We start from the raw sequence: 21,291 nt of genomic DNA on the forward strand, positions 1-21,291 counted from the left end.
TAGAAAAACTATCTCAAGAAAGCAGGCATCCAAAAAGACTTCATCTGGATCTGCTAAGAATAATACAGTTTAAAATCAGATTATCAATATTTTTACATGTTTTCTTACCCCACCCAGTCCAAAAGCTGAGCCACTAAACTTGTAATTTTTCCACTTCTGTTTTCTTTTAACCATTTCCTTCCATGCATACACTGATAACCCATAATCACTAAGTAACAAAATCTACTGAATCATTATCATCATGTTATTAGGCTTAGAGCTGTTATCTGAATCATACATAGAAAAAGAAAATGAAGATTTAACACAAGCGAAGTAACAACCAGCAAAACCAATATGCTGCAATCTTTCTGCACAAGATAATTGCTAACATCAGTACCAGTAAAAAGAAGATTTTAGCAGAGGAGAAAAATTATTAAAAAAAAAGAGATGGAGAGAGAGACCAATCAAACAGTACTCTGTGACTTTTAAAATCTGATTTTTAATCTGATCTTTAAAACCTGATCCAAAGCCTTTTTTTTTTTTTTCCCCACAGGCATGCTGTTATGGCAATAGTTATTCTTTCAATCATACTTTCTTCCCTCTTTCCTTTCCATAGCACCAATAACTAAACAAACCACAAAATATTGGCCTTAATGTACACGTAAAAGTGAAGATACATTTATTATTCAGGAATACAGAGGGAAGCAGGAAAATCTATCAATCTGCCAAGAGAAAACTAGGCCAGCCAATGAGAAAGCTGACTTTAAGCTTTTGTTCATTTTTCATTAATAAGTAGGGACAGAGCTCCCTTTTTCTATCTAGAAGACCAATGCATTTCCCCATGGATTGCACTAAATGCAATGCCTTTGCTTAAAAAAATAAACAAAAATAAAATAATTTTTTAAAAGTTTTATCATTGCTCTCTTTTCACAAAGTTAAACAAACTCTATTTACATACAAGAAAGAATAATATTAACAGCATAAATTTTATTTTTTGAAATTCCATCACTTCCTTGCCTTTCAGCTTACTAACAGTGATTAACGACAATAAGAGAAAGGTAAAAGGACAACTAGAAAAACACCGAGACGAGCTCTTCTCTTAAAGACAGAACGCAGCCCATTTTCCTGAGTTTGATTACCACATCAGCTCAGGCTGAAACAAATTCCAAAGAAAGAGTTTTGAACTCTTGAAACTCAGACATAAACAAAAGGAGGCTATTCCTTATCAACACACAGTTAGGCTGCAGTACCTCTCGCCATGGGATACTACAAATGCAGAGCTGGAAAGGGTTTGGGGGCGGGCTGGGCAGGGCTGTAGAAGAACAATCCATTTTGGTAAATTAAATACACAGGAACTACAACTCTGAGATCGGCTGGAGACTGGAAGATCCTTGTGAGAAATGTCCCACTGCTACTCTACCATAGACTCCTGGTTCTAAATGCTATTGGAGACAGGCTGTTGGGCTACATGGCCGTATGGTCTCATCCAGGACAACCACTTGCTTATTTTTATCAAAGATCCAGACTGTAAATTAAAAGCTTGGAATCATAAATATTTTTCATGTTCACATATGATGTTTTTATAGATTCCAAAACTGAAGATTCAGGCAAAACAGCAGAGCAGCAAGTAAGAAAAGATGGGAAGTCCTACTACTCCAGTTCTTCAGCCTACAAGAAGCTTTATTAGCTATGCCAATTTCAAAAACAAAACACCAACCAGCTGAAAAAGCTTATACACTACCTATTCATATGGAACCACTGACTCAACATATAATTCAATACCACCATTTTGACAGACAGTTTTACAAAAGAAAAGACAAACGAACAACTTGACTTTAGTGCTATTTAGTAAGTGATTACTTGAGGGATTTTATTTGTTTAAGATAACTGTTCTACCTCAGCTAAAGTAATGCTGTGGAAAGCTAGCATTAAAAAATTATTTGCTCTAATCTATTCCAAACTTGGGCTTGGCATCTAATCCCTCTTCATTAACAAATACCTTGGTGACCAAGTAACTGTAATAAAGATATTGAAATAGTGACCCAAGTTCTTCAAAGGTGCCTACAGAGGAAAAAAATAAAAAAAATCTTAAACGCCATTTAATTACAGGGAGACTCAAGCAGCCAATTTTCTTAGTCTTGTTACTGATACATGAAAAATATGGAAAAAATATGGAGGACAGTTTCATTTGAAGTCATTTTGTCCAATTACCAATATTGCTTTTTTTTTTTTTTAATAAAATAAAACTGAAAAAAAAATCAAGATGTCCTAGCCAGCAATTTAATCTTTAAATGTGTAAAATTTTATGAAAATCACCTTATGGACTAATTCACTAATAGGCTATTTATTAAATATAAGAACAAATTAATTAATAAGAATTCTTTTAGGAAGAATAGTTAATTAGAAACAGATTTATAATCAATAAACGTGAAGCAGTAACTTGATTTGCTCTAAATTCAGAAGATTGATATTTATTACATTAATTTAGCTTTTATAGTTTTTTTGGTTTGTGAATTTACATTGTTGACTCTTAACATTGTTAAATAAAATGCAAAAGCAAGTAATGTTGCAGAAAGTGAAAAGAATTTTGAATTGTACAATAAATGACTATTATGTGTGGTTTTTTTCCCCACAATTTAAATGTGAGAAATTCCAGTATTCATCCTTTTCTCTTTTTCTGCAAATCTCATTTTCTCTTTTTCTGATTAAACTAAAGACATTAGCTCTAGAATATCTGCTATAGCTTCATGAGGATTGGCAAGTATAAACGTGGCATGTAAGTCTTTATTTTACACAAGCAGCAATTGGCATTCATTTAATACATACCTTAAATCATACTAATAAATAAAATAAATACCAAACATCTATGACTGAGGTCACACCATTTCCTGATATTTATATCTCGAATCATAGAATTATTAAGGTTGGAAAAGACCTCCAAAATCATCTGGTCCAACTGTCCGCCTACCACCAATATCACCCACTAAACCATGTCCCTAAGTACCACATCCAACCTTTCCTTAAACACCGCCAGGAACTGTGACTCCAACACTTCCCTGGGCAACCTGTTTCAATGCCTAACTACTTTTTCTGAGAAGAAATTTCTCCTAATTTCCAACCTGAAATGTTGTACTCCTCCACTCTTCCTCAGATATACCAAAACAGGTCCTCAAATCCTAAAAACTTAATGCGACCCTATTAATGTCTGTAACTAAAGAAATCAAAAGAAAGCAAAGTAATTCATGACCACATGAATGAATAAATAAATAAATAACCCTTACATGTGGCTTACCAGCTGCACTGGATGGACTTAGGTTCTTACCCAAAGTCAAACCCACCATTAAACCAATAAATAAATAAATAAATGGAACTTCCCTCTGGAAGACTCCTGTATGATATAACCAATGGAAAGTGCAGATTAACTTTCCAAGAGCTTATTGTTACCAAATACAGAGGGAAAAACTGCAGAAATTATTCTTACATGCACCAGTAGTTTAACAGGTACCTGAATACGTGGTGTTGTAACGCCCACGGATTGACTCTATTTTCTAAGCACTATGTAATCCAATTTCTGTTAGCAATCACTGTATCATACTTTGAAGAGTTACTCAAAGCATAATATGACAAAACTCTACCCCTTCCCATCTACATATAATTACCTTGCTATAGATGAGGTAATACATCTCATCAGGGTCTCTTGTAATAAATAAATCTAATGATGAGAGGTTGGTACATACAATTCACAAAATGTGTGCATAACATGAAAATAAGTCTTATAATGATGACACTCATTGCTGATAGAATAGCATGTACTGTTTTATTGCAATGGAAAACATGTTTCTTTTGTATGACTTACTTAACAGAGCAATGCTAGTCAGAAACCAGGACCAGCAATGTAACTTGCAGGAACGACCACATGTTACTGAGCAGTGAAAGCTCATGCATTTTGACCATGTTACCTTTCCCACATCCCATCTGTAGCGTGAATGAGAAATCACGGCTTTTGCAAAATTAGTATAGATTTGTCAGCTGCTACAGCTATTGTTGAGAACAGTTCGTTAACTTGATCTAATTTAAGATGGAGCTATATGATAAACTTAGCATGTGAATAATACTAGCCATATCACAGGAGAAAGGAATGCTGTCCCTTAAGCTTAGATTTGCCTACATATTGAAAATTTTAGTTTTTTGGCTCAAGAACTGCAACAAGACTAATAGCACATGTCAAATTTTCATCTTTATCACTGTAATTACTTGTGTTATACACATTTCACAGTTTTGGAAGGATGGTTGCAATATTGTTTGAATGTTGTCAAAAAGGGTAGAGAAAACTAGAAATTACACTTTTCCTCTTCCCTCCTGAACACTACAAAATCCTGGGGATGTGAAACAAACCTGGCCATCATGACTTTTCCTTCCTACCATCAGCAACACAGCCAGTGGATCAATGTAAATCACTGCTTGACACAAGAACATTCAGACTTCTCTATGCTGCTCGCTGCAGTTCTGATGATAAACTCTGTAAGGAGGCAGAACCAAACATTTTTCTTGTTTGAAAGTTTTGTAATAGTGTCAACTCCATCCGCCTGGCACCAATTCCAGGCACCGCTGAACTCCAGGACTTAAGTCAGATCCCTCTGAGGACCCATATCCTCACTCATTTCAGTTTCACTCAGCAAGTTCAGAAGAAAAGAATAGAATGAGTCAAGGGCCAAAGGTGATGAGGGAAGATGTAATGTTTAGAAGAAACTGGAAAGTCATGAAAGACTAGAGAAGTGTCTGAGACTGTGAGCTGGAAGCAGCAGCACACACCAGTGAAAGTGCAGAAGCTGGCAGAGAAATGGATACACATGGGAAAGTAAGGATGAAGCACGTCAGAGGACCAAGACCAGAGCTGACCAAGAGGGAGGCAGTTGGTTTTTTTATTATCATTTAATTTTTGAGATGCATTTGTAGCAAGAGAAAGTTTGTGATACGTGTGAGGCTTGAACAAAAATAAGATACAGGTGAGAAAGAAAATGGGGAGAAATATCAATGTAAGAGCAGTAATAATAAAAGTAAGGTGCAGAATTACAAGACCCTGAAACTAGTAGCAGATGGCTCCATGCACAGAGGATGACCCATGGAAGACAAAGAGAATTAATCATTTTCCTTAGCATGCAATACCACCCTGATAGGACACATGTTAACATGGAAATATATTGTTACTTAGGAGTGCTGGTAAATTTGATTCCTCAAAATTGGTAATGACTGTTTTCTTTTTTTTTTCCTTCTTTTTAAAATAATAATAATAATAATAATAATGTTAGTAAGTTTCCTGTTGTGCCAGGTTTTTAGCACATTCCTTTAGAGGAAGCTTTCCTAACATTTCAATATACATCCTCTTAAATATCTATTAAGGTCACTGTATTGAGAAAGTTCTGAACAAACAGATTATGCTTTTCTTCCACCCCTCCACTCACACAGAAATTGATACCATGCATGATAATTTGAAATGCAGATATCCAAGTAACAGTTGCCAGGGAACTAATAATATATTGCAAAGTAAAGTGTTCAATTCTTTTCTTAAATCAATGCTTTTCTCCAAATTTTCCAGGCCTGATTTGATTACTACTACTTTTAACTTTATTTTCCATTCTATGATTTAGTTCTTTCTTTTCTCGAGTTACAGTACACTTAAACCTTTACCGTCCCAGTTTATACTTTTATCTATAAAACATGCACTAATGCACTCTCTGGGATAATCTATGTCATAACATAAAAAGAAGGACTTTATGAGGAGACATCATCTTGATTGTTATGAGAAGGAAGAATTCAAATTCTTCAATAAACTAGGAGAATCAAAACTGTCCATAATTTGGCATTTGGAGGCCTTGACTGATCAGGTTACTCAAAACCATAATGATACCTTAATAACACAGAAAATCATTTAAACTTCATTTTGTGTTATACAAAGCCTACAGTATACACACTGAAAATGCATGCCAGTACCTTTATACCTTCATGAGTTTTGATGAATAGCCATTTCATAAGACAGCCACTTACAAAAGGACCTAAACCTTAAAATGCAAGTTTAGAAGAATTTGCTTACTTATGCATAGCTATCAGCAAATTTGAATTCTATATGATCTAGGAATAAATCTCAGGTTTTTGCAGATTTATAGGTCTATGAATGTAATAGCCATAAACCACTGTGTATTTACTTTATTGGCAGAGCAGTTTATACATTTGACATAGTGCTGTTCAGATAAGATTATATCCAACTAAGAACAGAAAAGAAACTGTCAACAAGGCTGTAAGACTATAATAAAAAATGCAAAAGCAGAGTTTTCGTAATGAGTAAACGTACCTTCAGAGTACTCTCAAATCAGTCCCAGACATGAAAACACAGTTGGAAACAATTTTAAGAGAAGGGTGAAGAATGGCATGTTGCCACAAAAATAAACCAAGCCTGAACTTTTTCTGTATTACACAATTTCCAAAGTAAATGGAAAATATATATATATTATTTTAAATATAATATTTTTTGCCAATTGAGATTTGGGAAGTCTAGAATCAGACAACGAATTTGTGATTGATCAGCATTAATCACAGCTGATTAGAGAAACACACACCCAAACTTTTCCTCCTTTTGTACACGTTTGAAGCTGTGATGGTTTTCTACATCCTATCAGGAAGATGGAAAAGGAGGAAGCTTAGAAATCAATAGGCAGTTTTTCCTCAAAATCACAAAAGCACATGTAGAGATTTCTGAAAACACGCACAGATGTTATTAAAGTAGTGAAATTCAAGCTGGCAGAAACTTCTCACTCTCGTGTACATGAAGGAAGTGTGTAAGCTTCATGTGTTTGTGTATATATACATGCATGTATACATAGACACAGGCACACGTTTCCTACTGGATATTACAGCCGAATCTCTATCTCAGTGAAGACACTCTGCTCTTTAACTTCCAGATGATGTCAGCTCTGTATTATAAAAACAGGTCAAAAGACAGTAGCAAGGAAAGTAGGGGTGAATTACGTGGAGTATGGCTGAATACAATAGCTGCAAAATTTGTTATGACAGAAGGCCCCAAGTAAGGCACTATGTTACTCTGGCTACTTCTGCCCAGAAAGCTGCTGGGTCTGTATCGAAGGCAAAGGAAAAAATTGGCTTCTAGAGTCACAGGTGTTAACCGGACCCTTTTGTTATACAGCATAAAACAGTCAAAAAATTTTGTGATTTTAAACTTCTGAAAGATGCAGAAAAAGGAGAATGTATATAAATATGAAACACTGTATGCTTCATTTTAATAACATTTTTCAGACCCTTTCCTTCTGGCTATGAACTGTTGTAAGAGCTTTTTCCCCTTCTTCACCTCTCTCCCTACCACATCCCTCCCGCATCTTTGCTTCACCTCACCTCACATGATGCTGCCAGGGTATTTGGAAGTGGACAAGGAAAGAAAAATGTATTTTGAGGAAATATTTCAGTATGTCTTCCTTAAAATAAAATAATAACAAAAATTTCTACATTCTCAAATTTAAAGAACAGTCCACTTTAAGGGCTGACCGTACCTTGGTCTCAAAGGGCAGCAGCTTGCACAGCTTTGTATAGTGGGAAATTCCACATACATACATCACCTTCTCCCTGGCCACTGCAACAGATGATAATACCTATGGTTCAGAAACAAATTTCTGTTGCACATATATCTTCTAATCATTAAAACTAAATAGTTTTTAATGACTATCAGGGTTACCTAAAAGAAAAAAGAAAAAAAAAAAAAGAGAGAGAGGGAAAGAAAAAAGAAAGGCAGTGACATATACTAAAGCTCTTCCTGCTTATGGCAAACAAGCTCAGTAGGTAACCAACTGACAAATTATATGATATCATAAAACCCCAACTTCATTTAGGACTTCTTAATAGGTATCAGATATACATATATGATAAAATTCATTTCCACGTGTATTACTATCTTCCTGTTTATCTCATTGGTTTACTTTTATCTCTGGAATTAAACTAAGTGTAAGATACTGCAAATTTCCCAGTATGCAGGAATGACTTGGTTTCTACTGAATTAAGGAAACATTTCATACGGTGAAACAACTTTACCTGTTTCCAAAAATTCTCACCTCACTCTCTTCCACAAACTGCTTTCATGCTTTCATCAGAGAAAGTTACCTTGAGAACTTAAAAACACCAGGATACATGGCTTTTTTTTAATTTATGACATTTTGCAGATTAATAAATAGGGAAAGAAACTTTAGCATGATTAATATAACTTTAAAAAGTTAATGTAATAACTGTTAAACAAGTTTTTATGGTATTTTGGAGATTATTTGTAAAGTTCTATTAAAAGAACCTTTTCGTGCTCCTCTCATGTTAAAATTTTCATTAATGCCAATGGATCAGTTTCATCAACAGAAAAATCATAATTTGGAAGCGGTCAGAGTACAGCATGGTATTGACACATGGACAAGAGAATTCAGGTGTAGCCACCCTCTCATCAGAAATAACATGAAGAAAAATATTTTCAGTTATGGTATTTTCTGGCCACCCTAGCCAAATACCTTGAAATATCAAGGGAATTCAGACTTCTGTCTAAAAACTTTTCTGTACTGTTTTTCTCTTCTCTTTGTTTTGCCTTCCCCAACCATTTCTCTCAGCTCTTCCAAGTCTTCTGTGTCAATTTGCTTTATGACAGGGATGTCTTTCACAAACTGCTTTTTTTTTTTTTTTTTTTTTAAGAACTTGTGGAGTAAGCACCTATAAATATGTATACATACATAAATAATGGAGCAGGAAACCTGGTTTTTATTCTTTTTTTTTTTTCTGCCACTTTGAGTGAACACAGGAAGCTAACTAAGGTGAAAATGTCTGTGAAAATCTTTACAATGAGAAATAGCCTACAGTCTTTAAGAACCCAATTACTTAGAAATCAGGAACACAACGTGAAACTTTATACTAATAAAGAAATAAAAAAAAAGAAAAAGTGAATTTTAAGATGTGGAGATAAAGCTACTGAATAATACTTTTTGTTCATCCTTCCCTCAATTCTTGCTCTGTTTGTTTTGGCTAGCTCATTGTCTAAACTCTTTGGGACATAAAAAAAAAAAAAAAAAAAAAAAAGAGGGGTATTTTTTACAGTGAAATGCTTATAAAATATAAATATAAAAATATAAAATTATATGCTTATAAATCATATTGATATATGCTAAACTAAAGTAATATAGAAGTGTAAAAGGCAAGACTGGACATGAAAAATATACAGTAATATAATAAGTTATAATAAATGCCAGTAGATATGACATAAATGAATGTGACATAAAAGTAATTTGGGGGCAGAGGAAAGCAGGGAGAATGCTGCTTTCAGAAGACTGGGTAATATTTGTGAAGGGCTTTCAAGATGAAAACCTCTATGTACATTTTATGGCTATGGATTTTCACTGGAGTCATGTAGCCTCAGTCTGCAATTGATAATCTGAGGACTTGGAGACAACCTCTGATTCACAGTCAAAATAAGTGCATAGATATAAAAGTGGGAAGATTCATATATGGTGAGTTGCTACGATCATACACTGCCTTAAGTGTTCTTCGTTTCTACAATGATGTTTAAAACAACCTACCCAGGTGCATGTGTAGGCAAAATTTGTAAAAATAACACCCTTCAGTTTATGTTAATCTTCCTTTTGAATTAAGAGGGAGGACAAAAAAAATAATGCTGCTATTATAATCTGACAACATTTATACCTCCAAAGTATATTCTGTCCAGAGATGTAATGAACTGTGAATTTCTAAGAACTGGAATGATAAACGTTTTGACACCACTTAAGACGGGAAAAAAAAGTACAGATAGTAATCAACCTACAGACATACTGTCCAGTTTACGTGGAATAATTCAGAACAAAACCTAACTACTAATTCCTGAAATTTCAAATTGTAGAACTTCTGCTTTGTAAAAAGTGGCTAATCCATTTTTACTGTCTTATTCTGTATAACCCAAATTTCAGTAAGTCAGTCAAAAGTTTAACAACTAAAATTTCCATTAATGCAGAAGAGAAAAAACTTGCACGTTATTTTTTTCTCTGGTGTTACACTTTAACAATCCAATCACACAATAATAATAATAATAATAATAATAATAATAATAATAATTCGTAAAGTATTGATTCAATATAAGAATTCCCATGTATTCAGCCATAAAGTTTAGACTGAGAAAGCTGTATTATCATGAAGGGGTGTGATTCTTCCTTGTCATGTCTACATGTCCATGCTTACTGAGAGTGATGTGGGGAGTGCTGCTCGCATAATTTCATGATTCAATAGCAGTATTCTCCATGGGGGGGGGGGGGGGGGGAAACTCTCTTCCTCCTCCCCTACCCTGATACACAAGGCACAGAAATTTATGTTGCAAATCAATAAAGGCTAGAATTGCTTTTAACAAAATACACACAAATACTTTGTGGAGCTACAGTTATTTTTTCTTTTGATCCAGATCAAGCACTTGAATCCCATCTCCAAAGAAGTAAAATACTAAATAAAGACAGTAAAACAGTAATTCCAAAACAAGGTTCTTCATGTTGTTGTGTTTTTTTTTCTTTTAATATAAAATAAAGGGGAGGGAATAGTTCATATATCAGCTTATATTTTGATTTTATTTCTAGTGTCATGCATAGTATTGGGAGCATTTGGACACTACTCAATGGCTGCAGTGTTCATCTGATTTCAAAGAAACTATGTATACTTTCCCACGACATACACTGGAAATAATTGGTCCAAACCTGTCAAGAATAAGCATTTCTTCAGTGACTTCACATTAGCTTATGTTAAGTCAAACCATTGCCTACCAAATTGCAGAAGTACTTTCAGTAGCAATACTTTTAGTGCATACATGCCATAGAGCCTGAATCATCAACCTCAGCCAAGGTCCATGGTCAGTTAATTGGAAAAAAAAATCATTAAACTAACAAATCGTAACTTCTTAAAATTTGCTGGTAAGCAACATTACCTAGCAAGTAAACGAAAAGTTACAGACCTACAACTTCATCTCTTAATGGCTTAAGAGATGCAGAGGTACCTACCCCCTCTGTCATCTTTGCAGAGCAATTAAGTTGGGCTTCAATCTTTTCTTCCGAAAGGAAATAGCACTTGAGAAGTGGCATCCCTACACGAGAAATATGATGATTGAATCTGCCAAAAAAATCCCCAAAACCATTCATTACATTGTTTCATTTAATTGTGACTGCATCTGAATATGCGTTCCTTTATTCACCTCTATATTTCTTATTTTTTAAAGCAATCCAAAAGGTTATGCTCCGTATGTTAAAACTCTCTTTCTCTCTGTGGGCCCATAAAACTGAATGAAAACAGGCAGTGTCTACTGCAATATTCACTTTTGTCTAATTCTTCATGCAGCTACAAAAACAAATGTACGAGCACTAGTGTTTGAGCTTTTTATCATTATTTTCTGCAGCTGGCCAAATCTCACAAGTGTAATTTAATTCATCAAAAACAGTTTCTCCTGGAAAATCTTTGACACATTCAATCAACTTGTCATCTGTATGTTCCAACTACTGAAAGTTATTACATCCCTAACTCAGATTTTAACTTTTTTCCTTTTTACTTTCAAGACTTAGCAATAAATTTACTTTATGGGAAGAAAGAAAAAAAAAAAAAAAACAGCGAAGACAGACAGTAAGAGAAAATGGATTATTTTAGGTGATACATGGTACTGTATTTGTCTGAGTCAAATACAAAAAAAAAAAAAAAAGGTATGTATGTTTTATACCACCTAAGTACAGCTAATCAGCTATCAAGTCAGTGGCTTTTTGTAAGTAAGTTTAAAAAAACAAACACGGTATCTTTCTAATGCGTATGAACAAGTGTCACTTGAAACTTGCATATTCAGGTATCAGGTTTGGTTTTGGTGCCCTAAAGCACAGATATAAGTGGGCAAATCCTCCTTCCTAACACTTAAAACGTACCACCTCTCTCATTCATCTTTTCTCACTTCTTCACTTCTGTTTCCAGATCAATTTCTTTTCAATATAGTGAATACATACTTCTGTTAATCTTACGGTCAGCAGGATTCATCTACTGATACTTACCTAGTCAAAGGAAAAGTTTCTTAAAAAAAAATCCAAATAAAACTCTGTAAAGCAATGTTTAAGAACAATAGCCTTTGAAGATATGCTGAGTTTAAGAGTTTCTACAGAACTTTAACAAATAGAAAAAAAAAAAAAAGTTTGTGTCTGTCCAAGATGTTGACCTCTTATACTCTTTTGGGAGGCAAAAACTATATAGCCAGTTATATAAACTACAAAAGTACCAGTGAATTTACCACCTAGGTTAAAAGTTATACTGATGTAGTAAAATCATTCTAAAAGAGTCTATTAAAATTTAGCAGGAAGTGTAGTTATTATATCTTGTATATTAACAAGCAAGACCTTCCCAGATGAATAATCAGCATACAGCTAATCAGCATCAAGTCACTCAACTGTTAGAGCTGAAATTGAACTGAAGCATACGCAGCACATCTGTAAGTTTACAAGCATGAGCTCCCCAGATGTTATAAATTACTGTCTTTACCAGTTGTCTTCTAAAAGTGTTGACTTAAAGAAAATGCAGTAAACAGTAGAGATGTTCACAGCAGGAACTGTCAACAGAACTAAATTCAACAGTAAAAGATCTGTTGGATATGTGCATGATCTAAAGGGTAAATGTCACAGAGCTATTACTGCTTGGGTCCATTATAGGGACGTTACTTTTGCCTATAATTGGTGATACAAGTTCTACTAGTTGACTAACAATACATAGCATTTATTCAAGTTTAGCTATGTGCAACAGGCAACAAAACATCTTAACCTATTTCCAAGACACTTGGAGAAAAAAAAAAAAAAAAAAGGAAAGAGAGGTCAAACACCAAAGCGCTAGTCATTTTTAGCAGACAACTCAGAACAGTATTGGAGATTCAGTCGTTTCAAATGGTTGGACGCAAACTCTTATTAAAAAAGGAGACGTCAAATTCCAAACTTTATTTAGAGGAGAGAAGGGGAATACCAGTTAGTGACACACAACTCCAGCAGGCAGTTTACCATTATCTCTATCATTCATTCATTGCCCAGACAGCTTGCGCCCATCCCGTAGCCGGCAGAAAGGTGCACCAGCGAGCTCCATCGGTTCTGCTAGCACTGAAATTTTCCAAACCACCACACAGAGCAGCATGCAATTTACATCAGGGTAAGCCCAATTTCCCCAGCTCGACCAAAACGCCAGCAAGAGTTTCCAAACTGAGAAGAAGAAAAGAAAAAAAAAAAAAAAAAAAAAAAAAAAAAAAAGAGCTCACATACTTTTTTTTAAAAGCCGGCCCAGGGTTATATTATAATCCGCTGGGAGCGGTTCGTCCGGCTCCTGCGGCAGCGCTCGGGCACGGCCGCGCCGCGGGGTCCCCCCCGGTCCCCAGGGATGCGCGCCGGCCCCCCAAAGCCCCGCACCCCTTCCTCCGGGGCGCTCTCGCGGGGGGGCACCGGGGACCGTACTCACAGGGACACGGTGCGGTTGGGCAGCACGGCGGGCTGCAAAGTTTCCACCAAGTCGCCTCCGCTGCAGACCACTTTGATGCGGAGCGCTGGGCGGCCGGGCCCCTTGGCTCTCTCGGCGGCGCAGAGGCAGCGGTCCACGATGAGATCGGGGCAGTTCCTGCTGCCCCCGCAAAGCCCCCCCAGCGCGGCGGCCAGCAGGCAGAGGCAGAGGCGGCGGCAGAGCCCCCGCATGCTGAGCCAGCGAGCGAGCCGCCGGCAGCCGCGCCGCGCATGGCACGCTCCCCTCCGCGCCGCTCCGCGCTCCAGCCGCGCTCCCCTCCACGCCTCCTGCGCCCACCCCGCCCCGCCCCGCCGCGCCTCTCCGCTCCGAGGGACCCCCCCTTCCTCCTCCGAGGAGGAGCCGCCGCTCCTTTCCTGCCGCAGCCCGTGCAGCCGCGGCGCTGGGCGGACCCCGCGGACACCCCCCCGGCGGCCGGAGCCGCCCCCGCGCCCCGCTACCTGCGCCTCGCAGCGGGTGCCCGGCAAGAACCCCGAGGAAAGGGGCAGATGCTCCGGGTGCGGGCTACACCCAGGGCAGGCACCAGTCGGGAAGTCGGGAGGTGAAGAAATTACGGGGGGTTGGGACGCCGGTGTTGGAAATACTCGGTTTTGCCTGCCCGGCCCTTTAGCATCGTGTGCGCAAAGCGGGGCTCGCACCTATGTTGGTGGGAAAGGAATGTCAGGCTGTGGACAAAGGTCAGCATAGACCAAGAGGCAGCACAGGGCTCCAGCCACCTCTGTCGGGGTGGCTCCACGAAGTTATCCCAGGTCAAACATCTCGGATAACGCTGTGGGCACCACCTGCAGCAGCAGTGTGATCAACAGCCAAGGGCTGCTCCGCCATCCAGGTCAACGAGCAGCTTGATTTTCTGCTTGGATTTGTGGGTTTATAGTACTCCGTGGCTTTGGAGCTTCTCGATGGTATTTTACATAATACCAACAGTAATTCTTAGTGTGGATGTTTACTATCAACTGGTAGCTACCCTATTTTTTGGTTGTTTGCTTCTGAAAGTGAACAAAAATCCAATTTGTAGCAAGGACTTCGATTTTTAATGGGCTTTTACAGAAGGAGCGTGTTCCCTGCCTTGTCTTGCTCAAGAGGGACTCACAACGCACATTTTCATTGCAGGATCTAGGCCAAAGTTACTTATAGTCCACCACGGCTGTAAAGCTGTTTTAAGAACTTACTAGTTTTTAAAACAATATTATATTATAGTCCCTAAGGGGCGATTTGTTTTGCCCATTTACAATGCCTCTTATTGCTGTGTTTTAATACCTAATTGGAGCCTTTAGGCACTAAGTTTATTAATAAGTGATAGAAGGATTAGTGCTCTTGTGAAATTCCAGGAACTTTCTCAGGAACAATCTTCTTTTCTGTACAGTTGTTGATTTAAAGAATCATTAATATTACAACCTCTGCTCTTTTATTTTTAAAAGCAAAGTCGTGTAAGGCTTACTGACAGACTGCAAAATGGATGGTGTTACATGAGACGACTCAGCATTGTAACAGTTACATGCTGTTCTTCCTTATGATAAAGGAAACCTATATAGCATTTCAATTTGCAAATACTTTTTTCAACTTTGAAATATTCTCTCACCTATTCTCTCCACTTGTGAAAGTACAAGTGGAGAATACCTATTTATGGAAACATAGCGTGAATTTCATTTAGTGTTAACCTTATTGGGGAGTGGAATTTTGCAGTCAAATTCAGTCCTAAACACATGCTAGTAGAATTTTAACATCTTTTCTAGATCACTGATCCTGAAAGTTCTTAAAGAATATTGTTTTATTAAAGAACAAGAAGAGTTACACTCACATGGAAGCCATCTATCAAATCATACAGCAAAAATGGAAAAGGAGCTATTATTCCCAACATTAGAGATGAAAATTAAGGGAGAATTTCCTCTTCACTTCCCCATTCATCTCACATTTTTTTTTTCTTGCTTTGCTACAAATAAAGAAACATCTACCCCTTCCTTCATTGTTGTCTTTGAATATGGAAAAGTAACTTTTGTATGATTTACAAGCACAGATAATGTTCCTGCCCTGAGACCTCACAGTTTAAACAGAGGTCTGGTTGAAAAGAGTCCTGGGTACCTAAACAGCTCACTACTGCTTCAGTTGGCACCAGCCAGCACAGCAGAACTTTCAATGTTGGTAGCAGTGAGCCAATCTGCCAGACTTTGGAAGATGAAATTTCAGCTCTCTCATGATATGCAAACAACTGAATTTTCAATTTCTTGGAAAAGTAGTATAATCCTAAGTTCCCTTGTTAGCAGGGAAGAAAAAGGGCTGTGGCACTGCAGTTTTAAAAGCAGCCAACATTGCTCTGTTTGGGTTCCAAAACTGCAAGTTTTAGACAAATAGAATATGCCTACAACTTGGGTGTCTGGGGGGGCTCACACAGTAGATAGCATACGATAGGGCATGAGCTCTTGAGATGGATTTTGGGATGTGCAAAATCAGAATTCTGAGTTTATAATGTATATTAAAGTCAAAGACACTTGGAGAATTCAGATGTCTGTGCAGTTAAATAGGAACTGATTGAGGATAAGGTAAATTGCAGTTGCCTTTGGGCCTTTCAATTTCTCTGAAATATTTTTAGATCTATCCCAAGATTATCACACATGGGTACAACCAGAACATGGTATGTGCTGGTCTCCTTCTGCTCACACAACCAACCAAGAAAATTTGTGAAATGGTTAAAGAATAGAAGGCAGCCAAGTCCTGCTCAGATAACTTCCTGGAAGACAAAAGCATGACTGGATATTTGCTTGGAACATGACATTTTCTAATTTTAATAATTTTTTTACAGTTAAATTCTTGCTTTTGTTGTTTGATTCAATAATGGAAGTGAAGGATAAATTTTCTTAGACCAGGGAAGAAAGAATTTTTTTTTTAATTTTTTTTTTTGTGCATCAAAAGTCTTGAGGAGTTTTAGTAGGTGTGTTATTGTGTGCATATCCCACATCCTTGCAGCAGTACTTGAGAGAGGAATTTTATCCCATGGCTGAATGTGTAAATGTTGAAAGGAATGTAAATAAATTTAGGAAGATAATCCTAAAATGGTATTAGCCTGAAAGAAGATAAATGATATAAAAGGGAATCAGAGGTTAGAGATACAGGAGATGCATTGAACTTCAGGTTTACATTACATTTAGATCATGTTCTCAAGCACAAAGCAGCAGCAGCACCTGCTTAGCATCACAGGACATTACACAGCAATTAAGTAACAAGAATGTGTTATACAATAATAGGAAATATGGGGAAGCAGAATGTAAATAAGTCAATTTGAATTTTGTCAGGATTTCAAAATAGTATGTTAGTATTGGAAGAGAGCCATGGAAACTTTAATAGCTACAAACCATCAGGGCTTTTGTTTTTTCTTATCCAGAAATTGGCACTCTATCAGCCCTTTAATTCCTTGAATATTGACCCTTTATTGACAGCAGTGAAACAAGGACTCACTCACCCCATTTCCTCCTACGCCCACCATTAATCCAGGAACAACTATCTCATGCTACACCACATCTGCATGCCACCATGTTATGTCTGTAAGCCTTTACAATGAAATTATTTAAAAAAAATGCTGGAAGAGATTTGGCCTAGAAAAAGGATAGGTAAAGTAACCGGGAGAAAAGTGATCCAGAGCATGTTTCCACTGGGACACTTGGAATTCTGTGAAAAGATATTATTTGAAAGGTGATAGAGGGGAAAAAAGCCTACTGAATAAAAGCACACAGTACAGCATTCACATTGAAAGAACCCAATGATTTTTTTTTGCTTCACACATGGTGAATTAAAATGTCAGTGTTAGAGGTGGGATCGTCTTTTTCCATGAGGTTCTCTCATAGGGCATTGGCAGTCTCAAAACAAAGATAATAAAACAATACAAGCAAAGTTACCCAGAATTGTTGCCAATCATTAGAATTAATTGGATAAAACTGAGTGCGGAAACAGACTCTCGGTCCTGAACCTATTTAACAGATTGAGTAATCTTTTAAGGAAATGCGGAAACTGAGTCATTCAGAGCTGCAGTAATCAGAGCGGTGAATAATGTGCCATAGGGAACAATGCTCTATTAGAAAGAATTGACAGAACAGGATTTCCATCTCTGCTATTCTGCATTAGCACAATCAGAAACACCTCTCTATTAATTTTAGATGAAGAAATGATAGCGTAAGAAACCCTCAAGTATAATTGCATTGTTTTCCCTCCACTCATATTTTGTATCATATTAGTTATAAATACAGTATCATATCTGGAAGCAAAATGTTTTCCAAACCTTCAGTCCTTGCAGAGTGGCAGCTTTCAGAAAAAAATATATTAAAATTTTCATTGAAATAAGTAGTCTAGAAACCTCCTGCAAAAAAATAATAATGAATATATATGTTTTTTATGAAGCAGAGTAGAGCCCAAGAAACAATTCTGTTAGAAACTGAGAATGTAGCTGCGTAGTTATGCACAAATAATGATGAACTACCAGTGGAGAGTGGAATAACTATCACAAAACTATCAACAGTGAAATAAATAACTATTTGGAGGAAAATAAAACCACCACCCTACAGTGTAAGCTGTTTCTCAAAGCTGAGACAAGATTTTTGCAAGGAGTACTCCAGAATTATTGCAAAACAATATATATAAAAAGTAAAAATAGGACTCATAACTGTAATGGGAATTTATGTCAGTGTAAATTTCTGGTGATCACCCAATGCAACTCCAACCGTTACCAAGTCCCTCAGCCACCACAGAGAATAGACTGAAATTGTTCCAAAATGACACTAAAGGCACATGTTTTTGAGCTTTCTACCCTTCATCTCTTAATGCCACTTTATTTCTTTATTTGCACAATAGCGGAAGAATAACTCATGCACAGTCAGCCAGAGGAGAATAAGGATTTTAACTTTATACCTTCAGAGGCTTAGCGTGGGGTTAGGCTCCTGACACATAGCAGCACTGCCACAGGCCCACACATCAGGTCCAGCAGAATACAAGGTTTTGGGAGAGCCATCCTCCTTCTCTCACACGCAGTTTTAAGATGCGCTGTCCGGGTGTATTTTTGGATGTCGATGTACGTATGCCAGTGCTTTGCAGGGTTGTTCATTCCTAAACACACAGGAGAATTCTGGCTGACTTACCAGCAGGCCTTGTATCAGAAGAAAAGGGAGAGAAAAATCACAGGGGAAAAAAAATAATTAAAAAAAACAGATAAGACTGAAAACTCAGTCTTTTCCAGGTAGACATCTATCTCAAGTTTTATTTTTCTGTCACACAGAAAAATAAAATTTCTCTGATTTCTCAGGGAAATTTCACAGATTTCTCTGTCATCTCCCTGCATACAGAAAGTCAAATGAGCCCCTTCTACACCTTCCTGAGTTGCAAAGATCTCCTAATACCTTCCCTTGATCTCCTAGAGATAACCACTCAGGTGCTCCCTTCATTACAGAAGAGACATAAAATGGTAAATGAATATTCTGAGGTCAGGAAGATAACAAAAATCATATACATAAATAACTAAAGAAATGCCTATCTGTGTAGCCTCATTAATGGACTTTAAATACACTTTATAGTATTTGATAATAGAGTTTGGGTTTAATGCACAGAGGCAGAGAATGCCAGAGTGATTTATATCAGAGGGAGCTCTGGACATCATCTGGGTCAAGTCCCCAGGCAAAAGAGCGCCAGCTTCAAAAGTACGTTTGGATGCTCAGGGCTTGTCCAGTGACACTGTGAATCGCTCCACAGAAGGGGATTTCACAGCCTCTGGGCCCCACTCCAGTATCTGGCTACCCACGCTACAAATATTTTCTTTTCTTTAGCTCTTAAAATAATTTCCCTTGCTGCAGATTTTATCAATTGCCTCTTTTCCTTTTGCTGTGCACGTCTGGAAAAAAAAAGTTTATCTGCCACGCTCTCTTTAATTACCCATCAGACAATTGAAGACAGCAACAAGAGCCTCCTGCTCTCTCCCATTCCCTGTGGGCATCATGTGCCACAGCCCCCAGCAATCTCACTGACCCTCAGATGAATTAAAGTGTTTTTTGTATGACTGTACCATCTTGTAACAATGTGTCAGTGGTGCAAAATAAAAGCAGTTATTACTCTTATTTCCCTTCCTAATCAACTTAATGGCAAGGCTATTCAGAACATTTCTGAGTTACTTGCCATCATGCATCCAGTGAAATGAAGTGAAATTATATTATTAGTATAACCTTTATTTATTTCATTGTGTGGTGTTTTATTTGCTTATAACGGAAAAGGGGCATGCATAGGAAAATAATTTATAAACTGAGATGCAATGGTTAAAATAAGAATTTCATTATGCAATAAGTGCTTAAGATAGATAGTCAAATGTTCTGTTGCCTGTTACATTTTGTCCTTGTCACTCAGTTGTATGGTATCCTATCTGAATGCCAACAGTAGTTTTGAAGAGATTTTCCACTGTTTCTAACAACTTATTTGTTTCTAAATGGCCAAAAATTTGAAGATATAGGGAAAAATGACAGATTAAAAGAGAATTCTTTTATACATGAACAGTTTTAAGAAATAAGCTATACCATGTCTTGAACTAATTTTGTAGAGTTTAAAGAGATTCATATTTTGTGCCCAAATTAGAAAGTCCATTGACAGAAGCCCTAACATGAAAAGCCAACAAATCCAATTACCACAAACAGCTGCAGAAGATTGTACTAATATCAATAATCCCTCAGTCTAACTAAAGTTTAACACTTTTCCATCTTTCTCTAAATTCCTTTTGTCAAAATAAATTTATGTCCCTGTTGCTTTACAAGCAGAAAGCCACATCTATTATTTTCTGTCTGCATATTCCCATTTTCGTATTATTTCTCAGTTCAAGCCACTTGAAATTGTGTCAGCCATTATGACATACCATCTTATTTGAGTCCCTTTGGAGAGCTTGCATTTTCCTCAAAACAGTTCTCTTCCTCAGTGCAAAGGTGGTTTTGAACCTTACCTTCTCTTATATCAGCTGGATGCCATCTTCCCACCATTTGAAATATCTTTTAGGTTTGTCAGTAATTCTTGAGTTTGCTTTTATACTTTGTTCATTCTTGGAGAACTGGAGTGTTGCCTTGCTCTCCTCCTGCAAAAACACTGGGAATAAACCATCACCTCCACAGTAGCTCACTCCCCTGTTTAAGAGATATTATGTTCTTTTATATCATTCATCTTGGTTCTTTTAGAAAGGAAAACCTTTGGCATTAAATCAAAGTACTGTGTAACTACAGTATTATGTACAGAAACAACAACAAATGTCTGCAAGGGAAAAAAACACTTAAGTACCATTACAGGCATGGAAAATAAAAAGCATATGTATTTACAAATCTTAATGGTTGTTAAGCATAGCATAGATCATTTGCAAAATATTACCACTTTTAAAGGATCCCGGCTATGTATGAATCTCATTATCACAAGATATCAGGACTAGATGCTGAGAATGTAGCTGTTGCATTGCAATTCTGAAAATCTAATATCCAAAAAGCCCACTGTGAAAACAATTTTAAACTGTTTAATCATCTGTGGATTAAAAAAACACCATAAGTATACTATGGAATAGGAATAATATTCAGGAAAATATAATAACTGGCAAAGATCACTGAAATATTTTATTTTTTGTGAAAGTCTGTGTCATACAGATATTAACTACTATCAGACACAGAACCTATTACAAGAAAACCTGGTGAGGGCTGGTTTTTAAATGAAGACTAACTCCTGAGAATAACTAAACTC

At 37.0% G+C, this 21,291-nt stretch overlaps 1 protein-coding gene and 2 long non-coding RNA genes across 7 annotated transcripts in view; all 3 read right to left on the minus strand.

Moving 5' to 3' along the window:
- The window catches only part of LOC121073016 (adhesion G protein-coupled receptor A3-like), a 279,022-nt gene extending 265,163 nt beyond the window's left edge, over nucleotides 1–13,859 (minus strand). For 2 of the 3 annotated variants that reach the window (XM_040563482.1, XM_040563481.1), the window contains exon 1: nucleotides 13,504–13,859. In XM_040563482.1, the coding sequence (XP_040419416.1) occupies nucleotides 13,504–13,733 (230 nt within the window). In that variant the 5' untranslated portion in view covers nucleotides 13,734–13,859. The remainder of the gene's footprint in view (nucleotides 1–13,503) is intronic. The other variant, XM_040563480.1, reaches the window with a different exon arrangement.
- LOC121073017 lies at nucleotides 10,625–11,415 on the minus strand. The gene is made up of 2 exons (XR_005821468.1): nucleotides 11,043–11,415; nucleotides 10,625–10,742 (listed from the first exon to the last, which is right to left on the minus strand). It is a non-coding gene; the product is annotated as an uncharacterized LOC121073017 (long non-coding RNA).
- Nucleotides 13,860–18,311: 4,452 nt separating the features above from the next.
- LOC121073377 overlaps nucleotides 18,312–21,291 on the minus strand; it is a 43,836-nt gene continuing 40,856 nt past the window's right edge. For 2 of the 3 annotated variants that reach the window (XR_005821662.1, XR_005821660.1), the window contains exons 3-4: nucleotides 20,516–20,644; nucleotides 18,312–18,648 (exon numbers count right to left, since the gene is read on the minus strand). This is a non-coding gene — a long non-coding RNA (uncharacterized LOC121073377). Of the gene's footprint in view, nucleotides 18,689–20,515; nucleotides 20,645–21,291 lie in introns of all 3 variants that reach the window. The other variant, XR_005821661.1, reaches the window with a different exon arrangement.

Source organism: Cygnus olor, chromosome 7, assembly GCF_009769625.2.
Source record: "Cygnus olor isolate bCygOlo1 chromosome 7, bCygOlo1.pri.v2, whole genome shotgun sequence".
Classification (NCBI taxonomy): Eukaryota; Metazoa; Chordata; class Aves; order Anseriformes; family Anatidae; genus Cygnus; species Cygnus olor.